The 15,509-nt window shown below is 38.8% G+C and overlaps 1 protein-coding gene across 1 annotated transcript in view; it reads right to left on the bottom strand.

Moving 5' to 3' along the window:
* Positions 1 to 15,509, bottom strand: part of IGFBP7 (insulin like growth factor binding protein 7) — a 24,375-nt gene extending 8,866 nt beyond the window's left edge. The window contains exon 1 of the mRNA XM_026688442.2: positions 14,568 to 15,509. Within this exon, the coding sequence (XP_026544227.2) occupies positions 14,568 to 15,021 (454 nt within the window). The 5' untranslated portion in view covers positions 15,022 to 15,509. The remainder of the gene's footprint in view (positions 1 to 14,567) is intronic.

Below are 15,509 nucleotides of genomic sequence, written 5' to 3'. Positions count from 1 at the left end.
GGAGTTAATAATTTTGGAGATGGGGAATGGGCCAATGAATTTTGGCCCTACTTTCTTAGAGGGTTGTAATGATTTTAAGAATTTTGTGGACAAATATACATGGTCTCCAATCATGAAAGGTTTAGGATCGCAGCGTTTTTTGTCCGCTTGAACTATAGGGAACGGGCAGTCCTATAAGTAATCTGAAAGTAACATTCAGACTTATTGGCTGAGTGATTCCCAATCTGCTCCTAAACTATGAAAAGAAATGTGTTTCATTTCTTGCTTAAGAATCACCTAAGCAACAGAACCAAGATAGCAAAAAGGAATGCTGTTTCCTATTTGTAAGCACTACTGTATTGTGACAGAATCTGCAATATACTCTCCTTTTTCAAATTTCTAGCATGTTTCAGGGAGATTATATTCCGGGACATCTACCATAATTCCTATGTATACATTACATTTTTTCTCAGGAAGGAATATTTGTCTTAGTTTTCATTCTAGAACTTTGTTCTAAGTTCTAAAGAAAAAGACTTCTTATCCTAAGATCAAGGTTTATGCAGTATGAGACAAGCTGCTGTTCTTGAGATTGTTGGCTAGAATTACTAGATTTTTCTTTGGCTTAGCTGAAGTTGCATAGCTGTGACCTTTTGTTCTATTCTGCTCTGATTTCCTTCAGCACTGGCGAGGAAATATCCCTGGGGTGTATTATTACTATGGGAAGAGACAGACCTTCCAACTCCACAGTTTTCAGCAGAGGATAAAGTGCTGCTAACCGAAAGCATCCAAATATCGTCAGTCAGATGGTCCTATCTAAGAGAGAGAGGAGCTTTTCACCAAAGCAATGTGATCTAGTTCTAAGATTTTTGTCTAATTTGATGATTTGGTAAACATCTTGGAAGAAACTGCTAATATTGACATGGACTCAATCAGTTATCCTCAAAAAGGAAGTGTGATTGATGTAGGCAGGACTCGATGACAACAATCTCATGCCTCAAAAAATAAAATAAAATAAAATGGCATCCCTTTCCCTATTTAAGAAGTCTAATGAAAAGCTGAATCTTCTACAACATCCATTTATATTTTACTCTCTGCTAAAATTTAGTCCCAAGGGCTTCTAGTGTGTAGAATACATTGTGTGTACAATTATTGTAAAAATGGCTTATGTTTCTACGTCTCTCAAGAACTCGAAATGATTTACAAATAATAGCACAAAACACCATGAATCCACAAAACCCCATTTTAGCTCTCAGCAACTCTGGTAAGAAGAACCTCAAAGAGCAAAAGGTCCATTAGAAATTCTTGGCCTGAAAGATTTTTAGACCTACAAATCTTGTCAGTTAAAGTCTTTTTGGACCCAACAGAAATCTAAAAGCATCAGCATTGTGTATTTTCCATTAGTGTACTGATAATATATAGATATAATACTGATTGTCTCTCTTTCTATCCTCTGTCCAAATCTCATTTCAGTGATTCTCCAGGATTGCTGAGGACAGTTTACTCTCTCTGTTTTTTTTATTACAGCACAGAACACATTGAGAAAGGATATACTGTACATTTGTTTCCTGGTAGGCACCAGGAATTGCCCACACAATTCTATCTAGTACAACTCTCCTTTTCCTTCCCTCCTTTCCTTCTTTTTCCTTGAGGGAATAACCAAGGAAAGAAAATGTATTTGGTAAAGTGGAGAAGCTTTTCTACTTTACTGAGCAACTCCTCAGCCCAGTGATCAGTCATCTAGCAGGCATGTCCAAATGATAAGTTCTGGTTATTGCTACTCTAGCCCTTCATGAAGACTATTGGCCAATTCTAGCATTTAAGAGATGGCTTTGTTTAACTTGTTCTACAACCTCACCATCAATACGCCACCATTCAGCAGCAAGCCAAGGCAGAAGCTTTGTGCTCAGGAAAATAATATTCAGTGATGACAACAAATGTTAGGTTGGTACAGTTTGCTGACAAGGACTGATGGATGGCCTGTCAACTCAGCTGTGGGGAAAGGGTTGTGGCATTAGACTGTCTACTATTGACCTCACCCCTTTCCTAAGAGGTCTGTAGGGGGCGTGCATAAGCGCACCAACGTGCCTACCGTCCCTGTCCTATTGTTTCTCTTATTCTTTTATTTTTCTTATATGTACCCATTTCATATATTCACAACTATGTATACACTTGTACTTATTATCTTGTAAACAATTGACAAATCAAAAAAAAATAAAAAAAAAATAAGTTGTTATTCTTTTGCCATATCTCTAAAAGTCTTGATTTTGGGGGAACTAGATGAAATATTAGTGAATGTTGAAAACTATACTTTTAGTTCTATTTAATTTAAATGCAATGCAACCCCCAAGATATTTGAAATACTTTTAGTAGTTGGGGTCAGCTTCTTATCCTTCTATAATCATAAGGAAGCCTAGGGTCTACTGTGCAGTCTTCCAAAGCATAAAGGAATTCAGATCTGCTGGGATCTCTCTGGGAAATTAAAATATGCATAGTTGAAGTCTGGGAAACAAAGACATTCTCAGGACTCTGAAATTAGTGACTTTTTTATGATGAACATTATAGTATACCCATTTCCCCCTGAGGGTTGTTATATCCCTATAATAAGCATTTCGGCTACTGTTACTTAGGCAGCGTATGTTTAATAGTGAAATTAGTATATTGTTAAGCTGGGTCTACTGTAACTCTGGTTTCCGAATAGATTGTTATTTCTTACTTTTCGACACTAAGAAGCACCGAGCACGTTCTCCTTCTTATGAGAACAGTAAATGATTGTTTCTTTTTGTAAGAAGGGGAAAATAAGAAAACATTTAAAATAAATGCATGCTTCATGTTAAACGATGAAAGTATGTATCATTAACATTTTAATAGGAACTACGCATGATTCATTTGTTAATGGAAGCCCTGCAATCATTGCAACATTCTACCTGGTTGGCTACCTGGTCTTGGTTGTAGTGAGTGTCGAAAAACCACTTTTCATGGGGAAAGTCATTAAAAGTCTTCATAGAACAATGTCAAGTTGTTTGGGGAGCTCTAGTGCTGAGTGGAGCATAGTTTCAGAAACATGCTGATAGACAACGTGCCCGTCCTCATTCCTACCAGGTGGTCCAAAGATGTCTCAATCGTTATTTTAAAGAACAATATTGTTGCTTCCATCTCATCCATAGCCAGAAGCAAGGCAGCGTAAGTTCATCTGGAGTTTTCTGTTATTGATGCACAATATGAAGACAAAATCTTGAAAGCTTGAGAGATTCTTTCCCTCCCCTGCCCCACATTTATTCCAAAAAGAATCAAGGTGGACGTATGTTGACGTTTTTCTCTTACTCTCTCCTCCCTTCCAGGGCTTGGCTGGTGTCAGCCTTAGATAAGAAGCATACCCAGAAAGTACTAGCTTTATATTTTTTTTGTACATTTACATTAACAGAGTCTTGCAAGTCTGAAAGTTTATCTCTCCCTTCTCACCTTTACAGTCAAAGAAGCTAAGAAGGGTTTCTTCTGAGATGTTTACCACATTTCATTCCTCCTCCAGGTTCAGCTGCCTCTTACCCGAAGGTTGCCTAGTTGTAGATAACATTGTCTACAATGTTGTGTCTCCCAAGGTCATTCCCACATATAGCTGGTATTTATCTAATAGTGTCTGAATTCCTTCTTGAAGGCCATCTCCATAGTTGCTTACAGTTTGTGATGATGGAATCAGGGCTTGGTTAGCTCCTTAAGACTGTTGTGCTTATACACCCCTCCCACTGGGCACTCTCCTCTGTGATTATGCTGGGTTAGGCTATGGGAAGGATGGGTTTCTGGGCTTCTTTGGAGGCATCTGCTTACTTAATGCCTGATCAGTGTTCTTCCAAGTTCTACTTCTAAACAGAAAAATAATGGTTAGAAGCTATTCCCTTGTTCCCTTGAAGTTTTGAAAATTGGTGGCTTCTGCTGTGAGGAACGGCACCCTGCATTTTGCCAGTGATATTGTTTTGATGGTTGGGCTGTGCCTCATGGACAAAAAGAAAGGTATTGGGGCTGGCAAAACTCAACCTTGGGATCGCTGCAGAAGAGGAGCAGCGGGCTTCAAAACCCCAGCAACATTTTCAAGAGAATGTGGTACTTGCTACCATCCTCAGATGTTCATTAAAAGGAGGCAGAGCCTGATAGGTGATGTGTAGCACGGTGGCCTCCAAGGACAGAGGACTCTGGAGGTAAATCCATACCAGGGAGGGAGGGAGGGACTGTTCCTTGAAGTACCCTGGCAGAAGGCAGGAAAGTGCTGGCTGTGCTCTACTCCCAGGTCTCCAGCAATCATCAATGGTGTCTTGTCTAGCTTAGAAGAACATCAATCTGCCAGAACATTCTTTAATATCATATTGGCTCAGGCTCTCCTGGCCTTTTGCAAAGCTATTAAGACCTGCCTTTTTCAGCAGGCCTTTGGAGTTTATGTTCCGTATGCAGCATAGTCCTTAGTGCTGGGGATTTATTTTTACCTAATTACTGAGTGGTAGTTTTGTAAGCTGCAAAGAATCAGATATGAGGGAGGCAGCACATAAGCCTAGGAAAGGAATGAAATAAATAAGCTGTCCCATGCTGAAGCTGTAAAAACAACATTCCTGGCTGGCTTCATTGTTGAAGCAGAATAAGAGTCAGAGTTAGCACTTTAGGCAGCTCACTTTTCCGCTGACTCAAGGACTGGAGAAATGTCTGTTAACCCAATCATGAAAAAGACCTTTGATCTGCTGTTGTGAATATACAGTCAAAAAGACATATGCAATAGCAGTAGCAATACCTGTAGCACTTAGACTTATATACCGCCCCATCATGGTTTACAGAACTTTCTGGGCAGTTTATAATATTGCCCCCAACAATCTGGGTCTTCATTTTACTAATCTCAGAAGGATGGAAGGCTGAGTCAACCTCGAACCCTGTCAAGATCAAACTCCAGGCTGAGGACAGAGCTATAGACTTTTAATAGTCTAAGACTCAGCATCCTAACCACTGAGCCTCTGTGTCCTTCAAATGAAGGCAGGAGAAAAATCTAATAAGTATTTTAGTGAAAATATAAAGAGAAAGAAAAGTATTCTTTTTATATTTCTCATCTATGCCTTTTAGTACAAAGCAAATCCTTTCTACCAATATTAAGACGCTTGAAGAACAAAGATACACATGTTGTTAGCTTCTAATATATATATATATATAATAAAAAGAAAAAAGAAAACATTCATGAATGTTTGATTTTTTATTTTTATGTTTTTATATGAGAAATATAAAGTCTATAGCTTGACAGTTTGAGATCTGAGGTGCTGTGAGATGGAGTGAGCTCCTATACACCTGTCCCAGCTCCCACCAACCTAGCAGTTTGGAAACATGCAAATGCAAGTAGATGAATAGGTACCACGTATAAGCATGCGGGAAGGTAACAGCACTCCATGTTTCATCATATGCTGTGTCGTGGTATAATGCCAGCCACAAGATTGAGGAAACATCTCCAGACAACACTGGCTCTTTGGTTTAGGAAACCACTAGAGGAATGAAACCTGCGGGGACAGCTTTACTCTTTACCTTGACTACTTTTTAAGTAACTCGATGAAGTGAATATACCTAGTACTCCTTCCTGCTCCTCCTCTTCCTCCTCCTCCTTCTATTTTCACCAAAACAACAACCTGGGTTGGACTGAGAAACACTGACTGGGTGGAAGTCACCCAGCTGGTTTTCATGCCGAGCCTAGTACTAGAACTCATCACTACCACTACCCTAAACTGGTTCTCAATAATAAGAAAAATTTAAAAAAATAATTAAATATCATTAATAGGGAGAGACTCACAATTATCCTATGCCTTATTCAGGTAAAATTAGCTTTTCAATTAGGAGTCTAGAGAGAATGTAACTGAATACATTTATCTGACTTAGACCTAAGAGAATATGGAGACTCAACCAAGCATGGACCTTCATAGCTCTGCTAGATGATAAAGGAAAAGTGGGTGGGGGGATGCTTTTCTTATTGCATAGGTGAACAGAGTCACGGAAGGGTCATCATTAGTGCCAGATAATAGATTCATCTTTCATGTGTCCTGTACAGTAGAAGAACAACTAATGACATACAATTGCCTTTTATAGTTATGGCTCTGAGCAGAACTCAACAGGATGCAAGTACCCCACTAACATCCTGCTGCTTGCGGAATTGTTCCATAAATGTCATTTCCCGTCCCATGAGGATGACAATCATGCTTTTAATACTTGGAAAAATAGCCCCAAATAACCATATTTCTCCCCTTTGGAATGCTTTCATAATAATGTAGGAAGATGTTTAAGCTGCTTCCAATCAGCAGCATAACATAGTGTGCTGGGTCCAAATTTTATATACTTGCAGTTTTGCTGGAAGGATTTTAAATGTGATTCCCAGGAAAGAGGTCTGAATTTCTGATTAATACCTTGTTATGGCTTTACAGTTCAACACACATGGGGAATGCGCAATAATTTTATTTTACTAAGTCAAGCTATTTGGATTCAACTGAAGGGATTATAGAATGTAGGTTTAGGTAGTATTTTTAGACTTAGATTTAGAAGACTTATAATAACTTCGTTGTCACTTTGAATGCACACTAATTGGCATATATTAAAATGAAATTTTGTTGCATACAGTTTATTGCATTTGAGGGTAAAATGACTACAACTCAACCTCTCAATCTTCTAAAAGGCCACTGGAATCCATATGTTGACACTGTAATGTTGCTGGAAGGAATATGGGAGTTTTGTACATTTTCAGCTATGTAGTAACTTCTAAAGAAGGTAGTGGGAGATACAAGAAGCCTCTCAGAGACATAGTTCTCACATTTCCATCCTTAAAACACTGCAAAATCCTAAGAATGCACCCCAAATTCTGCTGTTCTGCCAATTTTCAGTAGTATGTTTTGGAGTACAGTATTGGTTGCCACCTAAGATCGATAACTCTCCATCCATGGGCTAATGGACCACAGAGAGAGCTTCAACTTCTTAGTACCAAGCTCTGGCTTCAGCTTCTAGAAGCTTTTTCCTCTCTACAATTTATCTGTCCACATCTTCTTCTATTCAAAATACATCTATAATTCTTTTGCTCAGTTGAGTCTTACAGCAACGGTGTTGGTTTGATGTTGACTGCTACACTGATTGCAGTAATAGCCCCACTATCATTATAAAATACAGATACAGATGAACATACAGATTAATACAGTTGGAAGGAACCTTGTAGGTCATCTAGTCCAACCCCCGCCCCCAGTAGATAAAATGTTGTACTGATATGATTGTTAATTGAAGCCTAAGATTAGCACTAATATACATTGGATCTGGAGCTTTATGGCTAGACTTAAAACCAGGTTTAATGTATATACAGTTATTAGTTCTGTGAGATGATTACTGAAAAGCTGGGGGATATTGTCCTCACTAATGCAGATGAAATCAAATGTGGTTTCCCCAATCCATATTTATCCAGACATCCTGGATTGCAGTTCCCATGATTGCTCTAGTGGCCATGTCAGCTAGGGATGAGGGTTTCTTTCAGAAATGAAATTGTTTGAATGCTTGCTGCAGCTTTACTGAAAAGCATGTAAACAATAACTTGTTATATAATTCAAAGGACAAACATCTTGAACAAACTTCTGCAGCTGGCACTGACTCCTTCACAAAGTTCAACAGTTGTGACTGAAAATTATCAGGTTCTAGTAAACTTTTAGAAACTTCTGACTTTAAGAGTGATATGAAACCTTTGACAACATACCTCTGACTTTGTTGTCAGAAAAACTGTTACACAAGTTATTTTGCTTTCTTTATCCTTCATCTATTTGTGAGAACTCTTTATTGTTTTTATTAAAACCACAACTCCTTCCATGGCTCACAAAATTATCAGGCTTTCTGGAAAGAAAGCAACAGGATCAAAGAGTTTGGTTATTGTGAGAATTTGTTACAGCATCTGGGAAGCTGATCAGTTTGAACGCCTCCTTAAATCAGGCCAGCAAACAGATCTCATGAGGTCTCTCTGGACTTGCTTTTGATAATATCATAGTTCTCAAGAAAACAATGTCAGTTAGATTTAGAGAAAGTGGGTTGTGTTCTTAGAAACATTTTGAGAGTATAAATGTTTGGTCGCTATGCAAATGCACCATCGATTTAAAGAATGAAAAGAAGCAACCCCGTAAACTAAGAAGCATGTGGACTCAGCATAATCGAAACCCTGATTCAGCAAAGGTCATTGAACACATCTAAAGAATGGAGATGCTTAGAGGATTACTAAACATAACAATACACAATAATATATTAGAGAATAGACGGGAATCTTTAAAAGTGGCACATTTTCCCTCTTCTTCCATTAAAGCTAGTATTATTGAGAGTTATAAAAAACTGTCCAACATATTTTAACTTAGTAATATGTTAGTAATTAGCAATGTAGCGGGTGACTGACTCCACAGTTTAGTCCTATTGCTTCGTACATTTACCTGCTCCACATTGCACTGGGAACGGATTGGCAGCTGGGAGCAGGTAGGAAAACAAACAATATGACAGCATGATTTGGTATGAGGAAAAATACGAGGAAAAAAAAATCAGTGTTTTTAGAGGCAACCTTCTACATATCCTTATTTCTACTTCCAATCTTATTTTACAACACAGATGGGCAAATTTTCACCATAATGGATCTACTTAAGTTTTCTAATAGCATTCTTCAGATGTGCTACCTAAGGCTACTTGCCCAGGCAGAAGGTAAATAAGTAAGGTTCTTCTCAGTATTTATGCAACCCAACAATTTGTATACAGAGCCAGAATCACTCTCAAGAATCCCCAAAACAATCTTTTTTTAACAATGCAAAAACTAAATGTTTATTACAATTAAGCAATGGGTTAATCCAGAGACTGTTGTTGATACCCTGTAGATCAAACAGAGACCTATTATCCAGCCTTTTTTATTGCAGTAAAGAATTAAGCGGGGAAGAAATAAAGGCATGGGGAATCAGGGGAAGCCGCCAAGGCTGAAAAAGGCTAGGAATGTTTTTAAAAATGATGACCTACAGGAATGCTGCTGGCCTCTATGATACCTTTGTGCAAAAGGTTTTTTGCATCAGAATGTCAAGTCACATCATGTTGCAGTTGTGGGTTCCTAGTGTTTTGTTCTCTCTTTTCTTCTACAGTGCATGCACAGACACACATGGAATAGTAAGTGGGTAGGCTTCTCCCACCTAACCTGGCGCTCTGTAATGTGGCACTGGACTACTACCATTCTCATTGTTTGGTGCCCCCACATGTCATGGCACCTTTGGCAAGTACCCAACTTGCACACATGTGTGCGGTGGCCCTGATGACCTATCAAAACCAGCTAGATTGCTGTTCCATGATAACAGCATTAGAAGACCCCAATCTGCAGTTTCTAGTCATTTGCTATAGAATCCATATACTATATATGTGTCTTTAGGCCTTTTAGCTGCCCATTTGTTATTCCATAAATATCTAGCTGTTACTTAACTGCTGTAGCACAACTTTCCCCTATTGCAGTTTTCCCAGAATTCAAACCATATCATTCATCTCACTTGTCCAAACAATGTAAATTGTGGAGCAGTAGACTTTACTTTGCTCTAAATTCATTTTCTAGGGATGAGAGAAAGTGCCTGGCTCAAATTCACCCAGCTGGCTTTATGCCTATGCTTTCCCAGTTTCTAGCCTGGTGTCTTAACCACTACAGCAGCTGGCTCATCAAGACAGTCCTTCCTCAAGTCTAATGGGTTGAAGCTAAGGCTACCATCTCTTGCAAAATTCTGGATCCAAACTCTTTGCTGTCACATAGTGGTCCTCCAGAGTTTTTCAGCTCAAGTCTGATAGCTCAGGCTGATGTTGAAAAATAGTAATTCCTTAATATCCCATAAAGCTAACTTTTAGCTGGAATCCTGCCATGGAAGCATCTGAAAGCAAGTCTAATGCTAGAAGGAAGGAACTGTTCCTTTCCTTTTGAAATAAAACAGAGAAAAAGGCCAACAAATTCCCAACTATATTTTGATTCTAGGAAAGAAACCAAGTATTGTTTGAATGGAAGTTGACTCATCTTATTTGCTTGGTAAGAAATGCAGAAATTGTTTGCCATTACTTTCCTCTGGGATTTTTTCCTTACTTCACAGTCTATCTATAGCTCTGGCAATCAATGAAAATATCCATCCAAGTACTTATCAAGAGAAAAACTAAAAAACCAAGTTTTAGTTCTTCTGGACTGTGAAAGAAAGAAAGAAAGAAAGAAAGAAAGAAAGAAAGAAAGAAAGAAAGAAAGAAAGAAAGAAAGAAAGAAAGAAAGAAAGAAAGAAAGAAAGAAAGAAAGAAAGAAAGAAGAGATAAGCAGAATGAGAAATAAAAATAAATTCAGATAAAGGGAAAAAATTAGCAGAAACTTTGTAATGTGGGGATAGGAGAGAAAGAGAGAGCTATTTACTTGCACAGACTGACACTGTTTTGGTTGACTAATTCTGCCTTATAAGTCTATCTGCATTCCACTTTAAAAACTCAAAACAATCTTCGGGACTTAGAGGACAACTTGTCCTGGAATTTTTAGTGCCAAGAAAAGCTTGGAGACATTTTGAAAAGCCCTGTAAATTAAGCCTAAAAACATCTGAAAGGTCTAATTTTTCTGCATTTTTTCATGCCTCTTACACAGGATGGCTATGGATGCCAAGGAATTGTTTCTAGCCCTATCTTACTGTTAAAAGCTTCAGGAACCTTACTGTACCCTTGCCAAGAATAGTGCAATGGAGTACTTATAACATACGGCCTAAAAGCATTTAGACGTAGAACTTTAACAAGTTTATAACACATGCAGCCACAAATTGTATAACATGATCCCAGCCTTATAAACATTGCAGTAAATGTTAATTAACATTTTATAGTTTAATTAGGCAAGTGTCCTAGTTGGCCAGAGACCAAAATTCTACTCTCCATAGAAATGCTATGCAAATAGTGCTTGCTTAATAATTGCCCTTGTTTAGCAATCGTTTGAAGTTACGATATGCTAAAAAAAGTAATTTTATGATCCCTGCAGTGTCCCAACAGTCAAATGATTGAAATTTGGGCATTTTGCAACCGGTGGGGCATCCTCTAGTCATATATCTGTCATTTGCACATTTCACAGCCAGTTTTCAAAAAGCAGAATCCATGGAGAAGCTGGCAGTAAAAGCACAATTTGTGATCATGTGAAGTCTTGCTTAACAACTGTGGGTTGTTAACTTAATGACCAAGAAACTCATGTTGTAAGTCTGGAGCTGCCAATTCTGGTTAAGTGAGGACTACCTGTGGAGTGATTATAGTCAAATATATCACCCAATTTTCCCTTTTGCCTGGAATATTCTGTATCTTCTCAGTATTACTGAATTGATATTACTAACAACTTTTATATGAAAGCCATTGATAAGAGTAAAGATCAGTATCTGCAGCTCATTATTCTAATGTACTTTGCTGTAGGAATTTTTAGCCGGTGAGAGTTTATGTTATGTTTCAGTAAATTATGATGATGAAACAGGGTTGAGTTTTTGGATAAATTATGTAGAGTTCTAAATGAATATTTTTATGCAGGGAGGCAATTATTCTATAAAGAACAGATAGACGAAAATGAAGTAAGAGGTTAAAGAAAAAACTATTGGACAGATAGCAATATATTTGGTGAGCATCTACTTAGAAAACAGTCTATTTCTATTACATGGTTTGTACATAAATCTATTTTATGTGTACATGGAAGGGGAATGAAAAAAAATGCATGATTGACTTGATAGTTTATGGGGGAAGAGAGAATCAGTGACATACACAAGAATGATGCGAGGATTAGCGACCATATTATTTGGTAAAGGCAAGTCTCTCTGCAAGAAAGCATAATCTTGTTTTCTTAAAAACGCTTTCTTAAAAAATTGAGATATATGCTAAATGCACCATTGAGTTTAGAAGCAGGACTGCCCAGGAAAAGAGCCAGAATCTGACAATCAATTCTCTTCCATTCACTTTAAAGAACCTTCTTCAATTTTCTCTTCAGGACAGATTTACCGAAACTCCATTATCACCAGCTGATGCATCAGATGAAACTACATCTACAGAGCATGTTTTTCTAGACAAAGATATTTTAATTTCTTTTTAAAAAAATCTTCTCTGGCCAAAGAGAAGGATTTAAATTACTCTATTTCAGACGGTTGCCACATTTTGTGCAACAAGAAGTGCTGTGAAAAGGTCATCCTTATAAGACAGGGAAATTAAATTGTATTTTGGAAACTCCTTGAGTGGTCATTAAGAGAAAGGAAATGTCCTTTTTGTCTCCAATGCTACTATAAATATTTCTTTATATCAGTGTTGATGAAGCCAGAGACAGTAATGATTATTTATGAAGGTATTAATACTGGTTACTTTAAACTTTCTGAAGGAGTTCAGTGAACTCAAGAAAGCAGCTACCATATTTATCACAAAGTTTTTAAACCACCTGGGAGTTGACCACAATCTTGATTTATGGGGGTTCATAGTATGCATGATCAGATAGACTGATTGTTATTATTATGTTTCTTCTATTCAACTTTGACATATGGAAATGATAATAAGTTTGAAAACCTGATTCTGCTATCTTCTCAAGTCTTAAAGCCCTTTTCCCCAATTAACTTGGTGTTCCTCAAATTATTCATCACAAATACAAGGTTTCCTGTTTAGCATACACTTGACTTAAATCACTAACAACATTTGTAAATATTTTATCTTACTGTAGGGTCTGGAGGTCATCTGAGGTTTAGCTGAGTATTTTGCTTCTTTGGAATTTTTTCTTTTGGCAAGTTTAAAGCATATCTCAAGCCTGTGTGGTCCTGTCCTCCCATTTTCTTTCCTTGGTATGTGAGACTCAACATTATAGAACAGCCAATAAATCCTTTCATTTCAATGTTGGTATCTTTTGAAAAACAGTCAAGCATTGGTATAATGCCACATGTATAAAAATGGAAATGGTGAATAAATACGAAATTTTGAAATAATTACTTTGCTATAAAAGTTTTAAAAGGCCTTTTAATGGAAGTAATGAGAAGTTAGCCATAATCATTTTTAATCACCAAAATTGTGAATTTTTATGCTCTTAAAAGATAAAAGGTAAGGATAGGTTTTCTTTAATTGAGTGCTCTTTGCATCTTCCTAATATTTATTTAAGCTGCCAAGGTTTGAGAAACACTTTGTATTGAGATCTAATCTGGAATGCCTTTTTTGCACTGTAGATAGTAAGATCAGGCAGACTTGATATAACAATCTTCCAACGCTTATATTAACATTCCTGATGTGTAAGACAAAGGTGGGGAAAAAAGACATTTGCTGGATGAGCCAAAAAACAGAAATATAGGAAATCAAATAGGCACTAAAAGGTTGAGAATGACACATCTTGAAGATATATTAGCCAGTGACTTTTTCAAGACAAACATACACCCACAATCCTACTAATGTTTACCTCAACATTGCAGTAGTTCTCATAAGTTTAAATTACCAAGTATCCATACCTAATTCCTGATAGTTGCACCACAATTTGTTCTTCCTCTTCAGTGAAGATCATAAAATGATATCTATTTTATAGCCATACCTCTAATCCCAAAATGATCTTTCCTGAGAATTTTTCTTGAAAATTTGATGTGAAGATATTAATAAGTTTGGTAGTGAAATATTACAGTACTCTAAGTATTACAGTTTACCTTGAAATAAATTATTTAAAATTCAGCTGAATCTATTTGCCAGTAGGCAGGGTAAGAAATATAATGTAACAGCCAAAATTATCCCTAGGATTCCCTTATAAATAAGGATGTTTAGGACTATAGGGATTGAAATCACAGTTTTGGTTAAACTTGGTGCAGATTAGCAGAGATGCAAGGAACCACTGGAGACAAATAATAAAAGAACACAATACTCTCAGCTCTAAATTAATCCATAAAAACTCATCTATGAAGTGCCAGCCAATGTAATTGTGCCTCACCACAGAAAGTCCTAACCAAGGTTTTACTCAATATGTGAATCAATTCTAAAACAATTAAGCTTTCGGCCAAAGCTTACATTTATTTAAGTTTCCTTACCCCAAATCACACATTTTAACAACACCAGAACTTGTTTTAAAAAGGACAAGACAGGAGAACCAAACTTAGAAATAACAACATGGAAGAGACCAGATAAATCAACTTTTGATTTATGGGACTCAACTTTTGCCAAGGGCGAACTTGAGCTCCATCCAAAGGGGCCTAATTCTTACTGTAAACTCGTATCCAAACACAAACTGGTTTTTTCTTTACGTCCTATGTGAGGTTAAACAACCATCAATAGTTGGTTGGACGTTGCTTTTTTTAAAAAAAAAATTGGGTTGCTATGTTTCATATCCTTGGACAGCCTTCTTCAGAAATTACGCAATGGGCGCTATATCCTGTTTGTGCGCTTACTCCGAAGTCAACCCCAGAGAATTCAATGGGTTTACACATCCAAGCGAAGGCGAGCAGGGCAGCACCTAGGAATACAGCCCCGTCCCGCGGGTTCTCCACCCAAGACCCCCATCCCGACCTCGCCTCTTCCCACTTTTAATCCCTGGGGCGCAGGCGCCACCTTCTCCCGGCTCTGCCTACCTTGCTCGCAAGGCCCCTTGCTCCGCTGCTCGACTGGGCGGTCGCCTCGGCTCTTGGCGAGCAGGTTGGCCGCCCGCAGCTGGCAAGTGCTGGGGTAGGTGAGGCCGTCGGAGCCGCACACCGGGTAGCGGCTCTTGCAGACGCACACGGCGGTGGCTCCCCGGCTTTTGGTTCGGCGGCGGCACTCCAAGCCAGTCGCGCAGCGTCCCCAGAAGACGGTGACTCCGCCCGAGACTCCGCTCCCGCACGCTTCTCCCTCGCCCCGAGCGCATCGCCAGCAGCAGCCGCAGTTGTCGCGCACCTTGCCCAGCGGGCAACCCCAGGCTGGCAGCGGCGGGCACTCGTCGGGGACGCAGGGCGAGCAACCGCCGGCGGCAGCGCCTGGCTCCTCCAGAGACGCGGCGCAGCCGAGAAGGAAAAGTAGGCAAGACGGAGCGCACCAAATAGCCCGCATCGTTGCGAGAGGCTGGGCCGGAGGCGGCAAGGACTCCTGTTCCTGGCAAGGGCTGGCGAGGGAACTTAACCGCTTAGCGCAAGAACTGCGTTAAAAGAGGCAGGAAAATAAGCCTGGAGTTAAGTCTCCGCCCCGCTCTCCGCCTGCCCAGCCTCGCCGTTATAAACAAATGATGGCAAGAGGCTTTTGTGTGACCTTGGGGGACAAGGGGGGGGGCGGCTGTTAAGGGTTGTGAGAAGAGAATAAACCGGGGGTTTCAAACTTTAAATGGCCCGGAAAGAGGTTCCTCACGAGAAGTGTTACTAGTGTAGTTTCTGTTTTCTGTTTCCCAGAAAGAGTCAATCATAATTAAATCGAGACAGTGTTCTGTCTCTAATTAAAGCAGTCAATTTGGCCATCTCAACACATTCCATTGTCTTCGCTATCCACTCCTCCATTGTAGGTAAAGTCAAATCTTTTCACCTTTGTGCATTTAGTAGTTTTGTTGT

This window comes from Notechis scutatus, chromosome 2 (genome assembly GCF_049901735.1).
Source record: "Notechis scutatus isolate UNSWTSFEM ecotype Mainland chromosome 2, rNotScu1.2, whole genome shotgun sequence".
Classification (NCBI taxonomy): domain Eukaryota; kingdom Metazoa; phylum Chordata; class Lepidosauria; order Squamata; family Elapidae; genus Notechis; species Notechis scutatus.
Note: the sequence above shows the minus strand (reverse complement) of the source record. Positions and strands in the feature narration are given on the sequence as shown.